The sequence below is a fragment of the Citrus clementina genome, unplaced genomic scaffold (assembly GCF_000493195.1).
Source record: "Citrus clementina cultivar Clemenules unplaced genomic scaffold, Citrus_clementina_v1.0 scaffold_1, whole genome shotgun sequence".
Taxonomy (NCBI): Eukaryota; Viridiplantae; Streptophyta; class Magnoliopsida; order Sapindales; family Rutaceae; genus Citrus; species Citrus x clementina.
The window spans coordinates 25,286,605-25,302,966 of NW_006263303.1; the positions used below are offsets into that span (position 1 = coordinate 25,286,605).

At 36.5% G+C, this 16,362-nt stretch overlaps 1 protein-coding gene and 1 non-coding gene across 2 annotated transcripts in view; one reads left to right on the plus strand and one right to left on the minus strand.

Annotated features, from left to right (window-relative positions):
* Window positions 1-4,820, minus strand: part of LOC18055914 (LRR receptor-like serine/threonine-protein kinase ERECTA) — a 7,629-nt gene extending 2,809 nt beyond the window's left edge. Inside the window, 22 exon segments of the mRNA XM_006452924.2 lie at window positions 3-47; window positions 49-63; window positions 229-300; window positions 382-453; window positions 528-599; window positions 682-753; window positions 1,045-1,116; window positions 1,204-1,275; window positions 1,358-1,429; window positions 1,525-1,596; window positions 1,800-1,871; window positions 1,979-2,050; window positions 2,148-2,216; window positions 2,307-2,378; window positions 2,479-2,550; window positions 2,667-2,738; window positions 2,858-2,929; window positions 3,013-3,084; window positions 3,166-3,237; window positions 3,455-3,526; window positions 3,666-3,804; window positions 4,291-4,820. Of these exon segments, the coding sequence (XP_006452987.2) occupies window positions 3-47; window positions 49-63; window positions 229-300; window positions 382-453; window positions 528-599; window positions 682-753; window positions 1,045-1,116; window positions 1,204-1,275; window positions 1,358-1,429; window positions 1,525-1,596; window positions 1,800-1,871; window positions 1,979-2,050; window positions 2,148-2,216; window positions 2,307-2,378; window positions 2,479-2,550; window positions 2,667-2,738; window positions 2,858-2,929; window positions 3,013-3,084; window positions 3,166-3,237; window positions 3,455-3,526; window positions 3,666-3,804; window positions 4,291-4,369 (1,571 nt within the window). The 5' untranslated portion in view covers window positions 4,370-4,820.
* A 10,934-nt stretch (window positions 4,821-15,754) lies between these two features.
* On the plus strand, window positions 15,755-15,858 carry LOC112095956. Its single transcript, XR_002904116.1, has one exon. It is a non-coding gene; the product is annotated as a small nucleolar RNA R71 (small nucleolar RNA).
* The last annotated feature ends 504 nt before the right edge of the window (window positions 15,859-16,362 follow it).

Below are 16,362 nucleotides of genomic sequence, written 5' to 3' on the forward strand. Positions count from 1 at the left end.
CAGAAAGACTGAGGCAGTTGATCAGCGACATTACATCCCTGATAAATTATGTAGTCCAGTCTCCTACATTAATTTGCACAAAGAGATTATAATGAAATCAACGAGACCAAAAACAATGAACACATTCTATAAAATGAAAAGCAAACAACCACATTTGATGTCAAAAGTCTATGATATGCACTGACACAACATGTTTCATGATGATGGAAGCTACATTTATAAACTTACAAGGAGAACATATTCTGAAGCTGACTAAGTTCCTCAGGAATTACGCCAGTGAGATGATTATGTGAAAGATCTCTACAATGTAATAGGACATATTAGAGAAGGATCAAGTAATCGAAGGGAAATCTTGTGCAGCAATAGTTAAGGATTTCTTACATTTCCATAACACTTCTTAGATTACCAAACTCTCCTGGAATAAATCCTGTCAACTGATTTCTGCTTAAATTTCTACAGCACGAAAGTGAGTGTCAGCGAGCAGAAAGAATATTGAAGAGATAGCAGCCACTTTGCAGAAAACTCACAGTTTCAGAAGATGTTCCAAATCACCGAGGGGAGAGGGGATGGAACCACTAATTTTGTTGTTTGACATGTCCCTGAAGAGGAGGAAATTAATTACCAAGCAGGTAAATGAGGAGACAGCAAAATAGTTTACAGCACGAAGAAGTTAAAACATACAAAGTATCTAGATTGCCAATCCGAGAGAGCTCAACCGGAATAGGACCCCTGATATTATTCAAAGAGAGATTCCTGATGAAGGGCAGGTGGCAACACATAACAGCAGTGACAAGTGTATTAGAAAATTTGTGATTTATGAATGATTGAGAAAAAAACTTATGGTGTATGCAGTAATAGGTAAAAAGACAATAATTGAAGAAACGCAGATCAGTGGACAAATGCTCAAGCAACATAAAAAATGGAAAAAATTTATACCATTATATGACTTGGTGAGCATACAGAACAAATTTAGGAGACAGCATGATCTCTGACTTAAAAAACAAAAAGGCATGTGACTTTTGATACACCATCACTGGAACTTACAAGTATGTCATACTCTCCAGTCTTTGGAATGCTGGCGGAATGGTTCCGTTTAACTTATTTCCATGCACATTCCTGACATCAAATCAATTGGTTGATAACTACCTTAAAAAGAAACTCATTCACAAGAAAATAGTTACAGAACTTGGATAAAATACTTACAGACTGTTGAGATTTGTGCATGAACTAAGATTGTCAGGTATAGGCCCTTCAAGGTGGTTGTTTGCTACATTTCTACAGATTATTGCCATAGTAGCTCATTACAATATGTTCAGAAATTATTTAAATAATGAAAAATCCAGGAAGAAGTTCATACAAGTCAAATAAATCAGTGAGCTTCCCAAGCGCTGGAGGAATATGCCCTGTGAGCTGATTATCATTCAATTCCCTGAAAAAAGCAGAGTACACATTGATATAAGAAAAACGGCTGTGCTATGATATAAGAAACAGAAAAGTGTGATAAGCGTGAAATAGTAATCATACAAGTAGTGAAGCTTTGTCATGTTCCCAAGCTCCGGGGGAATGTGTCCAGTCAGCTTGTTACTGTGTAAATACCTACAATGTAAATTAAGATTATGAAAAAGAACTTAATAACAGAATTGTCTTCTATACCACAAAGAAGATCAAGGTTCATTATGAATCATTTATACATTGCCATGAAATACAAGCAACTATTTTACTCACGATATGGGTTTGAAATACATTAACTAATGGAAAGTATTAAAAATAGATTGCAATAGTAGTAAGCACATACTTACAATTTCTCTGTGTAACTCAAATTTCCTAAAATGGGAGGAATGGGTCCACTTAACATGTTGCAGCTCAAATCTCTGGATTGGATAAACAATGTACATGGGAGTTAATAAAGCATCCCTGATGAAAAAATTCTAATTCAGAAGGCTACTACCTCCACATAACAGCAAGCTAAAGTACTCACAATACTGCAAGCGCCTGCATTAGACCAATTACTGATGGAATCTTCCCTGTCAGCTGATTTCCTTGCAAGGATCTACAAGCCAGGATGAAAAATGATCAATTCCATAAACCAAAAGAGTCTGTGATTACTCTTAACCAAGCAAGCATCAAAAGTAAAGGAAAGCACATACAATGTAGCTATTTGCAAAAACCCAATGTTGAATGGAATCTCTCCACTTAGCTGGTTGTAGGATAAGTCCCTACCAATAAAAATAAAAGATCATAAATGAACTAACCAAGTTAGGCATCCTAAAGAAGTCTAGGTTGGATGAGTTTAAATGGATACATACAAGACCTGGAAGGAAGTGCAATTGCCAATATTCTGAGGAATGCTGCCTGTCAAACTGTTATTTCTCACATCACTGCAAATGACAGCAGAAACTCAATTAGATTAGCAAAGAATTTTACACATAAGATAAAATAATAAACTTGGAGCTAAGGGTGGGCTTCTAAGGAACTTACAAGTACCACAACCCAGAAAGCTGACACATATCTGGAGAAAGTGTACCCACCAGATTGTTCCCTCGCAAACCACTGAGGTAAATTGGAAAAAAAAAATTAAGGAAAATGCTTTTGCTCAGAATACAAAACAGAATCCAGGTGGGAAAACATAAGGAAAAAATTACAAAACTTTAACAAGATATACTCACAGATATTGTAAGACTTCATTCCAGTATAAAAGCCTTGGTATTTCCCCACTGAGTTTATTTAGAGCCAGGTCTCTGAAGCCAATCATTCAGATTAATATAAGAATTTCAGCAGTCGCTTAAACTACTTAGCAGAAAAATATAAAATAAACGTGTGATAGATAGAAGAGATAAGTGGAAGAAAGAAAACTTACAAAACTTTTAAATTAGGAAGCTGAGACAAAGTAGAAGGAATTGGTCCAATCAACTGATTGTTTTTCAAAATTCTGAAAGAATATGCAGATTCAATTAAATATAAATAATAGTATTGATACAACTAGTAGACATGCAGGCTTCAAGGAAAACTTACAGAAATTCCAGTTGTTTCAACTTAGAAATTGAGAAAGGTATGTCTCCATATAGCTCATTGATCGATAAGTCCCTGATAACATCAGTTCATCAATATTCAACCCATATCACAGTGAGCTACTGAACTTTTATCCATTTCATATATGGAACTTACAGGCTTTTGAGAGAAGAACAGTCACCAATCTCGTCTGGTATCTGCCCAGAAAGACGATTTCCCCTCAGATCACTGATCAAGAAACACACACATGATTGAGTTGTTATCCATCCAAGCTCAACTATACATGCACGAACTCAAAACATGTTAAGGCAGTTTGCACCATTTGATTCACGTGAAATAAGCACAAACTGATCCCACAAGTATTTTCTACTGAAACAGACAGAACTTCAGTAAACAAAAATCGTAAAAGAAAAATCAAAGAATGCACAGAGATGGAGCACAATACATGGATTGCAAATCTTTAAGGTCTCCTACAGCAGGTGAGATTTCCCCATCAAGATTTAGACCTGATAGATTACTACAAACGACCAAAGCAAGAAAAAGAGAAATAGAAATCAAAATTTAACATCAAAGAAACAGTATATTGAGAAAGACAACAAGTCAAAAACACTAATATATAAGTGAAGAAAAAGAAAGCTCCAAAAAACTATACTCACAGCGCAATAACAGTGAAGGTGACATTATCACAAGTGATCCCTCTCCAAACACAATAATCTGAAGATGGTGAATCAGTCCAATCATACAGAACATTATCGACATCCCTAAATGACTTCTTTATCTCCAATAATGTTGCTCCTTCAATACAACATTAGCATTCATTAGATTCAAATTCAGTGCAAAAAATGAATTACACGCACACCCAGCAAATAACAATCCAAACTCAGTAGATGATTATGTTTTAAGCCCTATTTTAAGTTTAAGCAAAACCCTGAACTTGGAACAAGAAAAGCTCAAAACTTTCACAATGAAAATGGAGCACTTAACACACAAAGCTTGAATTAAACGTGTACGGCGGACTTCATAGTATCAGCCAAATATCTAAAGAAAGAGAAGAGTTCGAAAATACTAAATACTCGAAAAAAGACAGAAATTTTCAAGGAAAAAATTATGAAAAACGGAAACTTTCACGTTTGAAGTAAGCGATCGAGTGCTGAAAAAACAAAGAAAAGAAAGAAATTTAACCAAAATAGTTCACTTTCTTCCCCACACTTTCCTAGCATTTCTCGGGAACCAAACAAGATAAGAATAGTACTCTCTTAGAAGAGAACAGCAAACACTCACCATCTTCAGAATCCACAGAACCAAAGCTCAAACAGAAGAGAAAAACAAGGAGGAGGATGAACTCCAAACGAAATGCCATGAATAACCTTGAAACAGACCCCAGATATATTTACAACATCACAAGACTCGAAACCAACTTAAGAAGACAGCAACATTTCAACCCAGAAAACTCTTCATTGAGAGAGAGAGTGAGAGAGAAGAGTGTTTGCCAAATGAATAAATGAAGCTAAGAGAGGCAAGTCAAGAAGAGAGAAAAAGGAAGCTAAAAAGCTCTCTCTGGTTGTTCAGTCACATCATTCTGGCAGTCGCAGTCTATATACATACAGATAGATACACAGTCCTAGCTATAGAAATTTAAGCTCATTGAGTGTGTATGTACAACTGTGCTCTGAGAACAACAAGAGAGAGAGAAAGCCGGGGTGAGAGTGAGAAAGAGATGGGAAATTATTTCATAGATAAAGTTAAAAACCCTCTATGCCAGAGAGCTCTGCCATAAAACCTGCAACACTTACACTACATTTTTATCTTTATTACATCTCTCTCTCTCTCTCTCTCTCTCTCTCTCTCTCTCACTTTCTTTCATTCTCATTCAAGCTGTTTAATAAGCTTAAGGCTTAATTGCCACTGTGAACAATAATGCAATGGGTCAGGGTCGCTTTCGCTTTGCTTAGCTTTGCTTTGTGTGTTTTGCAGAAGAGTTCAAGAGAGTGATGAAAATGGTAACGTAACTAACGTCCCGCATAAAAATATTAATCACTCGGCGATATAATTGTAATATTAATAATATATTTTTATTGATTTTTTTATTCTTTCTATGAATGGAAATATGATAATCATTTTTATTATTATTTACTCTGAAGTTTGTGTTTTGTTACAGGATGATTTAATAGGATCTCATCATTTTGTTTTAGTTAATGGGTTATTTTTATCAAACCCTCCGAGTTTGGCAGTTATGAAAGTTACTTTCCGTTTTTAACCGTCCTTCCCTCTACACCCACCCAAGTATCTAACGACACCCACTTATTATTGAACATTGCATATCAATCAATCAATCAATCTATCTATCTATCTATCTATCTATCTATCTATCTATCTATATATTTATATAAAGTTGGAACTACAAGAAGTGATGTGGCATTACCATTTCTCATTTTTGTATATTCTCTATTATCTAATAAATAGAGAAATTTTCTTTCAAATTTGACTTTTCATCTTCTCATAATTAATTTGACTATTATTACACAATTAATATGTAATAGTTCATCAAAAGACTCACTATCTTCTTTAATTGAAACATTCTTGATCATAAATTAAGTAATAATTCATAAACATTTTTAACCACTCTTCTCTTCTGCCTCACCTTAATTTAAAAATTACAATACTCACCTCTCTCGGATTCATTGTCGAAGAAGAGAACATACTGAGAGGCTATTGTGATGCATCTTCTGCTCCTTCTCCAGGTGGCCTCGCGGTGATATATTAGTCTCAGGTTTCCAAGGTTTTGGCTTAGACAAGGTGCATCTATGACACTTCTATTTATGTGGTGTTAATTTAGCCAATGCAATTTTAAATAATTAAAAAAAAATCTTTTTGGTTTTAGCTTTGCTTTATTTTTTTCATATTTTTTTGGAAGTCTTGCCTCTTAATCGAATAAAATAAATCATTAAAAGTAAAATAAGAAAAAAAAAAGAGAATATTAAATTCTTTTTTCAAAGCCGCACAAAGCGTGGTTCTATTTCTTAATTTTCTTAATATTTTTGGTATCAGTAGAAGACTAATGCATAGTGCAAGTTACTCAAATTTTTTTATCCTAAATTTTATTCTGAATGATGTGTCATTTATTAAATTATTGATAATTCTTTATGAGATTTAAATGAATTAATTATATTATCTCATTAACTAATTAATGAATGTTGTCATTCAAATTAATTTTTTTAAAATAAAATATTTAGGATATGTAGCACTAAATGATAAAACATTGATGTATAATTAAAAATTGGGAAAACCCTATTACAAAATTGACCTATGAGAGATTTTAGATAAAGTGATTGTTGTCACAAATTGATCAACATTATTGAGTGTTGTTCACTGTAATTTGTTTATTTGGTTTATAAATTGTTAGTAATTGTTGTGCAAATTTTAATGTACTCGCAAGCGCACGAATCTATTATAGTATAGACTAATGGTGACGAGTGTCGATCCCACGAGGAGGTGGATTTTTAATTATATATAGAATTAATTTTGTAAATGGGTGGTTGGAATTGTGGTGGAAGTGATTTAAAATATGCTAAAATTGGAATTGCAATGGCGAGAATAAATTGTAGAGAAAATCGATTAAATTGACGTACTTGGGTATCTGGATCCGTATCAACATGCATCATGGGCTAAATAATCCGTATTAATGCCAATTAAATCATGAGGGGGGAATCCACACCTCATGAACCACGCTCTAATCAATATGGTGCTAAGGGCTTATCGTGCCAAATAATAATAACCTTATACTAGAGAGCCGGTGTAACCAAGGCGGTATCTAGACAAGATCAGTATTATTTGTCGACGATAAGTCAAATCATCCACAAAAACTAGAGGGGAAAAGAAAATAAATTTACCAAATAAAGCCCATGACACATGTTGAGACTTCACCTTCAACCCAAGCTTGAAAGAAAATTAGCCACTCATAATTGAACTAGGGGCAAAATGGGAATTTATTAAAATACAAAGAAAATACAAGATGGAGAAGGAATTACAGAAAATGGATCCCAAAAATGGATTCAGAGATATCAAATTAGGGGGGGGAGGCCCCCTTTTTATAGATACATGGAGTAAATCATGGCCATCGGATTAAAAACAGTTTGGACGCTCAGGATTGCGCCACGTCATCAGTCAACAGTCCACGGTTTGACCACGCGGATGAACAGTAACACGGTTTGACCCGGATGAACAGTAACGCGGTTTGGTTGAAAATAATCCTGTGTGATGCATGCACCGTACGCGAGATTTTTCGTCCACTGATATGCTGCCACGTCACCGTCAACAGTACATAAGAATTTTAGTCCAACAGGATCGTGACACCTCATCAGTCAATGCCACATCATCGGTCAATGCCACGTCATCGATCCGTCTATGTGAACAGTGTCGTGAACAGTAACGTAGACAGTACCGTATACGTGAATAGTACCGTACATGTGAATAGTGCCATTTTTCCTTTTATGCTCCTCCTAAGGTTTTCGACCGTCCTGAGTTCAAAAGTGATGTCCGTTTTGCCGTCTGATCTCTCCTTTATTGTGAAATGACTATAATGCCCCTAAAATACATAAAATACTTAATTAAAATAACACACACGTAATTACATCACAAGAAGGTTAAATACATAAAAGTAAGGGTTGTTAGTAAGACTTGAAATGTAAAATGACGGTTTTCTCCTTTATAAATATGCATTTTCTAACACTCAACACACCCCCCAACCAGCTTATTGCTAGTCCCTAGCAAATAAAGCGAAAACAAAATTCAAATTCAAAATGATTTTTTTTTTTTTTTTTTTGAAACGCTCGTGTTTATTCAATCAGATTAATGATAGCAATCAAATAAAAGTATAAGCATTATCTCCAGTCTAAAGCAATATCACACCCACATCAACCATCCACATGAATCGGCCCAGTAGACTTTGTTATAGCTACTTTCAAGAATGACATGTCAAACCCCAAAATCTCACTGGAAGTAGTGACACTCTCACAAAGAAATTAAACCCAAAAAATAGTCACTCCAATGCATGGTAATTGAGAGAAAATAATGAAAAAGTGATATCACATGCTCTCACCAAGATGAAATAAATATGCCCTCAGCTTAGAAATAATACAATCTCAAGTCAAATAAAAAAAATGTTAGTCAACCCACTTTATTTATCTTTTTTTTTTTGTTTTTTTTTTATATTATGCATCACTACATCTTTTTAGCCCATATAACTAGCTTCTACTTCAAACTATAGTTCCCGAAAATCAAGAAGGACTTTTATTAGGACGTAACGTAGGCTAGGGATATGGCTAACAAAGAAAGGAAATAAGGAAAACAAAATGTATGTTTGAGAAAAATGCAGAAATTTTTTTTTTTTTTTTTTTTTTTGCTTTTATTTGGCATAACTTCACTGAACAACATAATTATTTTACATTTTTGAAAATGGTGTAGAAAAATTAATTAGAAAAAGAATTTTTTTTTTTTTTTTTTTTTTTTTTTAACTAAGAAGATGCGTTTCTAGAGGCACTACACTCCATATTCAGCCATCTTCGACTCGAAAATTTGAAACTACATATTTATAAAGGAGAAACTACATATTTATAAAGGAGAAAGAGGAAGAAAACGAGTTTTTTTTTTTTTTTTTTTAAATGATGAAGATGCGTTTCTAGAGTAACTACACTCCATATTCAGCCATCTTCAACACAAAACGTTAGCAACAGTTAGTTTCTACAACAAAAAATCAGTAAAAACTTAACCAAGATTCCACAATTGTCGACTATTCCCTCCCCCCAACCAGAACGAAACATTGTCCTCAATGTTTTAAAGGAAAGAAGTAGAGTTTAGAAGACATCACCTGGGTGGTGCAACACAGAAGAAAATATTTACAGGCGGAGAGTTAAATCTAGTTTGTACTTCTTACTGCGGCTACTGTTACCATCATTATTTGGTCGCTCCAACACAAAGGTCCAGGGGTCTGGCTCCGGTTTATAAGCTTGTAACATATCAAGTAGCTCATTAGCAGTGTGAGCACAAATAAAGAGTTTTTTCACATTAGAAGGAATGAAATAGTTTTTTATTGCATGGTTAAGAAATGCGATAAAGCCATCATAAAAGTTATTGACATTTAACAAACCGATGGGTTTCTGGTGGATGTGCAGATGGGCCCAAGATGCTAGTGTCATAAGTGCCTCTAGTGTTGCAAGATCTCCTGGAAGGAAAATAAAAGCATCAGCATGATTAAGCATTTCAGTTATTCTTTCTTGCATACCTGAGACGACTAACTCTTCTCCAGTTGATGAGTCAGACGAACTGCCCAATGGTTTTAGGATTCTTGGGATGATGCCTAACACTTGACTTCCTCTGATAAAAGCTGCTTCTGAGACCATTTTTGATAACCCTCGGTTACCTCCTCCATACACCAAATGTAATTTTCTCGCTGCTATGCTTCGACCAAGATCTATGGCTGCCTCCACGAACTCTTTATGTTTGCCATAGGTAAATCCAGAAAGCACACAAATGTTCTTGAATTGTCTATTTGGAGTAGCTGTCATTGTGATACTTCTCAAAAAAAAATAATTTGTGAGTGCTTGACAAAAGATATCACATTTAAGAGTCTTGGTGATAGTGGGTCATGGTTGTGTATGAGGTAATGTGTCAGTGTCAAATAACGCGTAAAGCACGTGGCTCGCAAGTCAAAAAGAAAATAGTAAAAAAGGAAAAAGCAAACAGTAATAAAATTATTAAAGACAATAATGCAAAAATAAGACAATAGTGAAATAAAATAACAATAAAGTAAAAGGATATTTACAGGTAGTTGCGACTGTGGCTCACATCTTCCTCTGGTTTTACGTCCAGAAACGGCTTGAACGCCCTCTATGGGTCGAGGATAGGATTCTCATCCAGTTTTCTTATAAACTGGCAAACAGGGTCGTTTATAGTCAGATTCCCGAGACTATATCGTGCATGCTCTTTCTGGAATAATGGCCATAACTGGAGAATCGCTCCTTGCACATATCCACTGAGATGCGTTTCAAGAGACAAAAGGATATCATCCAATGACTCCTTATTCAAGCCATCGCTAATGAATTGAATCTTATCTTCCCTGTTATCAGACACCATTCCTAAAGAACATAGGTTTTTATTGCAACTCATTCTGGCACACTTGTGACAAGCAACAGAAATTCTTCGAGCTCGTCGTTTTCTTGCGTAATTTCCTTTACCACAACCAGGCATGTATGCAATAAATTTAGGAGGTAACTCACCTGCTGATCGTACTTTAGCCTCAATTAACCAACGGATGTCAGCAGGTATGTTATTCTTCATGAGTAATCGCATGCGTTCGGTCCGAGCTTTATAGATCGTAAGGAGGGCATTCTGAGGAAGTGAAGGGAATCGCTTGTGAAGCTTCGCTAGAATCTCGTTTCTGTCCATACTTTCGCCTCAGAATGTCAGTTATTGTGGGAAACTGAAGTAACCGACTTGATTGTCACGGAGTACCGTTATCCGCCACTTCACCGGGGTAACAAACTAAAGCACACAAACAGAAAAACAAATCAAAACACACAAAGAAAATTAAAATCGTCCTCTTATTGAATTTACCTCAAGCTCCAACTGGATGTCGTAAACACTTCTTTCAATGTCTCTGAGTTGGCGTTCTAAACCCTCAACATAGGCTACTAACTCTGGTGGTTGTAGAGCCCAAATGCGTTGTGTTTTACAAAATTGAATCTGCCTTTTGAGATGAGTTTTGACACGTTGAAGTGGTTTAAGAATGTTCAGGAGGAACGGTCTAAGTAGGAGACTCATGATTAAAAATGATAAGAGAAAACTTAATGGTAAAATAAACACACTTATGCAAAAACAATTTCAATTAGCAAAAGAATAATAATAAAAAGAAATAAAGAAAAATCAAATCAACGAAAAGAAAAAAAATCAATTCAAATTTGGTGGGTCACTCAAATTTATTTCGATGTTTTCTCCATGTGGTTGGTACTCTAGATATGGCTTTAATCTTTGACCATTAACTTTAAACGTGACACCGTTCTTTGGGTCCTTAATTTCAATTGCCCCATGTGGAAAAACAGTATGTACAATAAATGGGCCAGACCAACGAGAGCGTAACTTACCTGGGAATAGGTGCAAGCGAGAATTGAATAAAAGCACTTTCTGACCTGGAGTGAACGCTTTTCTCATAATTTGCTTATCATGGAAGACTTTCATTCGTTGCTTGTAAATCTTGGCATTTTCGTATGCATCATTGCGAATTTCTTCAAGTTCTGCCAGCTGTAATCTTCTTTCTGAGCTGGCTTGCTGCATGTCAAAGTTGAATTTCTTGATGGCCCAATATGCACGATGCTCGAGTTCCACAGGTAGGTGGCAAGCTTTTCCATACACTAGCCTGTAGGGTGACATCCCAATCGGGGTCTTGAAAGCCGTTCTATATGCCCATAATGCATCATCAAGTCTTAATGACCAATCTTTCCTGTCTGGCCTCACCGTCTTTTCTAATATGTGCTTTATTTCTCGATTGGAGATCTCAACTTGGCCACTGGTTTGCGGATGATACGGGGTCGCCACTTTGTGTGTGATTGAATACTTTGTCAAAAGAGCCTTGAATGCTTTGTTACAAAAGTGGGCACCACCATCACTGATTATCGCTCGAGGGAATCCAAAGCGTGAAACAATGTTGCTTTTCAAAAATCCTATCACCACTTTATGATCATTGGTTCTGCATGGAATTGCTTCCACCCATTTCGATACGTAGTCAACAGCAACCAATATGTATTGATGACCAAAAGACGGAGGAAAGGGTCCCATGAAGTCGATACCCCATACGTAAAAAATTTCAACCACTAAAATTGGATTTAATGGCATCATGTTTCTTCGTGTAATGCTCCCCATTCGTTGACACCTATCACATGAAGAACAGAAAGTGTAAGCATCTCGAAATATAGTTGGCCAATAGAAACCACATTGTAAAACTTTTGTAGCTGTTTTCTTAGCACTAAAATGGCCTCCACACGCTTGTTCATGGCAGAATGAAAGGATATTTTGAATTTCACTTTCTGGGACACATCGCCTAACAATTTGATCTGCACAATACTTGAACAAATACGGGTCATCCCAAAAGAAATTCTTTATTTCCGCAAAGAATTTAGCCTTGTCTTGCTTGGTCCAATGCTCTGGAAGTTTACCTGTAACAAGATAATTAACTATATCAGCATACCAAGGTAATACTTCCACATTCATCAATTGTTCATCTGGAAATGACTCATTTAATATTAATGGCTCTGTAATTGTGTCAAAATGGAGACGAGAGAGATGGTCCGCCACGACATTTTCTGTCCCTTTCTTATCTTTGAATTCCAAGTCAAATTCCTGCAAAAGTAACACCCAACGAATTAGTCTAGCTTTTGCATCTTTCTTTGTGAGAAGATATTTAAGAGCAGCATGATCTGTGAATATAATTATTTTACAACCAATGAGATAAGATCGAAATTTCTCTAATGCAAACACTACTGCTAGCATTTCTTTTTCAGTAGTTGAATAATTCAACTGTGCATCATTCAATGTCATACTAGCATAGTAAATAACGTGGGGAATTCGATCAACTCTTTGTCCTAATACTGCTCCTACTGCATAATCAGATGCATCACACATGAGCTCAAATGGTAAGTTCCAGTTTGGGGCCTGAATGATGGGTGATGATGTCAACAACTGCTTTAATTTTTCAAACGCCATGAGACATGAATCATTAAAGATAAAAGGTACATCCTTAGCAAGTAAATTGCATAAGGGTCTAGAAACTTTGCTAAAATCTTTAATGAAACGTCTATAAAAACCAGCATGCCCAAGGAAAGATCTTACTTCTCTGACTGTTTTGGGTGGAGGAAGATTAGAAATGAGATCCACCTTGGCTTTGTCAACCTCAATACCTTTGCTTGAAATGATGTGACCGAGAACAATACCTTGTTTTACCATAAAATGACACTTTTCCCAATTCAAGACTAAGTTCTTCTCGGTACATCTCTGCAGAACTAGCGTTAGATGATGTAAACATTGATCAAACGAGTCACCAAAGACAGAAAAATCATCCATAAAGACTTCAAGGAATCGTTCAACCATATCAGAAAAAATGCTCAACATGCATCGTTGGAATGTAGCAGGTGCATTACATAATCCAAATGGCATTCTCCTATATGCAAAAGTGCCAAAAGGGCAAGTGAAAGTAGTTTTCTCCTGATCTTTTGGTGCTATGGGAATCTGATTATATCCTGAGTAGCCATCTAGAAAGCAATAAAATTCATGGCCTGCTAATCTATCAAGCATTTGATCGATAAATGGTAAAGGAAAATGGTCTTTACGTGTGACAGAATTCAACTTTCTATAATCAATGCATACACGCCATCCTGTAGTTACTCTAGTTGGTATCAATTCATTATCAGCATTGGTAACTACTGTGACTCCTGACTTTTTGGGGACAACTTGTACAGGACTGACCCATGAACTATCAGAAATTGGGTAAATGATACCTGCGTCTAATAGCTTAAGGACTTCTGTTCTAACAACTTCTTTCATATTAGGATTTAACCGACGTTGCATTTCCCTAGTAGATTTAGCATTTTCATCAAGGTGAATGTAATGCATGCAGTCTACTGGGTTTATACCTTTTATGTCCGCTATGGTCCATCCTAATGCTCCTTTGTGCTCTTTTAAAACATCCAACAACTTACCTTTTTGTTCGTCATTGAGGGATGATGAGATGATTACCGGTAGAGTACTTTCTTCTCCCAAAAATGCATATTCCAAAGTGTTGGGCAATGGTTTGAGCTCGAGTTTCGGTGGTGATTCTGATGATGGGATGAGTTTCTTTTCTGATGGTGCTAGTTGTTCAACTCTTGACTTCCATTTATTAGTGTCCATGGATGGTGCTGAGTCAAGTAGGGCGTTGACCTCATCGACTGATCTGTCAATATCAAAATCCAAACCAAAGTGAGTTAAACATGTTTGTAAAGGATCATCACTAAAGTTTGAAATAAATGTGTCATCAACTAATGCTTCAATTAAATCCACATCAACAATTCCATCATCTGCACTGTGAGGTTGTTTGGCAATGTTGAAAATGTTTAGCTCCATAGTCATGTTGCCGAAGGACAACTGCATATTTCCAGTCCTGCATTGAATGTGAGCATCCGCAGTTGCCAAGAAAGGTCGGCCTAGGATAATGGGGATGTGCTTCCTTGAATCCTGTATTGGTTGAGTGTCAATTACAATGAAATCAACAGGAAAATAAAACTTGTCTACCTGGATAAGCACGTCCTCCACAATACCACGAGGTATTTTCGTGGACCGATCTGCAAGCTGTAACACCACTGGAGTTGGGTGTAATTCTCCCAGTCCAAGTTTCACGAATACTGAATAAGGCAACAGATTTACACTAGCTCCTAAATCCAACAAAGCATTCTCAATTGTGTGGTTCCCTATACTACATGAGATAGTGGGGGAGCCTGGGTCTTTGCATTTTAAAGGAATTTTATGTTGGAGTATAGAACTAACGTTTTCTGTTAAAAATGCCTTCTTTTGAACATGCATGTTTCTCTTTTTAGTACAAAGGTCTTTAAGAAACTTGGCATAAGATGGAACTTGCTTTATAGCATCAAGTAAAGGGATGTTAACACTTACCTGTTTGAAGATTTCGAGAATCTCACCTGTGGATTTTCCCTTCTTTCCTTTCACTAACCTCTGAGGAAATGGAGCTTTGGGAACGTATTCTCGTGGGTTGGTTTCTTCTTTTTCCTCCGGTGGTGAGTCCTCAGCATTTATAGGTACAATTTGATTTTCTTTTGTCACCGGCATCTCCACTTTATTGTCGACTTCTTTTCCTTTTCGCAAGGTCATGATTGCTTTGACCTCTCCATGCTGTTGTGGTGAACTGGTACTTGCTTCATGTACTCCTTTAGGATTAGGCACTGGTTGACTTGGAAATTTTCCTTTCTCAACAGTCATTGCCAAGGTCTGAACTGAAGAAGCAAGTTGTCCCACCATCTTCTCGAGGCTTGAAACTGATTGAGCTTGTGAGTTGAAGCCTGCTCTCAACTCATTTCGTAGTCCATCAATGGTGCGGTTCTGTTGCTCAATCGTGGAGTGAGTAAGATTCTTGAGATTCTGGAATGAATCCTCCCATGGTCTGGGTTGAGAGTAGTTCTGGTTCTGATTGTATGGTCTAAATGGGGGCTGAGAGGCTTGAGGAACTTGAGGAATTGGTGGAGCTGGAGCTGCTGGTCCATTCTGTTGGAATCCCTGAGACCATGAAAAATTGGGGTGGTCTCTCCATCCAGGGTTATATGTGTTGGAGTATGGGTTGTAATTTGATGGTTTTCTCATTACACCTATGGCATTGGCTTGATCTGGATATGAGTCAAGGTCATGTGATTCTGTTGATTTAGCAGTCGATAACGATGCTATTTGTCGAGCAAGACCTTCAACCATCTCCTTGACTTCTTTGATTCCCGAAGTTGACTCGCCAATGTGAACCTCATTCACTCCTTTAATCCTTCTAGTATTCCTGAGTGATCGACTCCGTTGTTGGGAATTGTCCGCTTGTCGCTGGAAAAACTCCCAAATTTCTGATGCACTTTTTGACATTAGCTCTCCTCCACTTGTTGCCATTAGCCATTCTTGCACATTCGGCAATAATCCCTCCAAAAAGTATTGGCATTGGTGCCATTTTTCGTACCCATGATGTGGACACTTCAAGAGTAGCCCATTGAATCGCTCCCATGTTTCGAAAAACTGCTCGTCCTCTCTTTGTGTAAACTCTGAAATTTCCCTGCGAATAGAATTGGTTTTATGCACTGGGAAATATTTATTTAGAAATTTTGTAACCATTTGTTCCCATGATGCAATGCTATTAGCAGGCAAAGTATTTAACCATGAACGAGCTCTATCCTTTAAAGAAAATGGGAATAATCTGAGTTTAACATCATCGTCTGAAAAATTTTCATATTTAAAAGTTTGACAAATGGTATGAAAATCATTCAGATGATTATATGGGTCCTCATTTTCTAAGCCATAGAATGTGGGGAGACAATTTAGCACACTAGGTTTTAGTTCAAAGCTCCTAGCAGCTACATTTGGGTATCTAATACATGATGTGCTCAAATTAGCTAAGGGACTAAAATAGTCCTTAAATGGCCTCTCCTGTGGTGCTTGTAAATCCATTCCAAATTTATTTTTAATGTGCTTTTGTGTGCGAAGTGTTTTTTCTAATTCAAGGTCTATAGGTTCAAGATTAGGTAATAATGACCTACGACCATGCATGCAAAATAAAATAAAAATAAA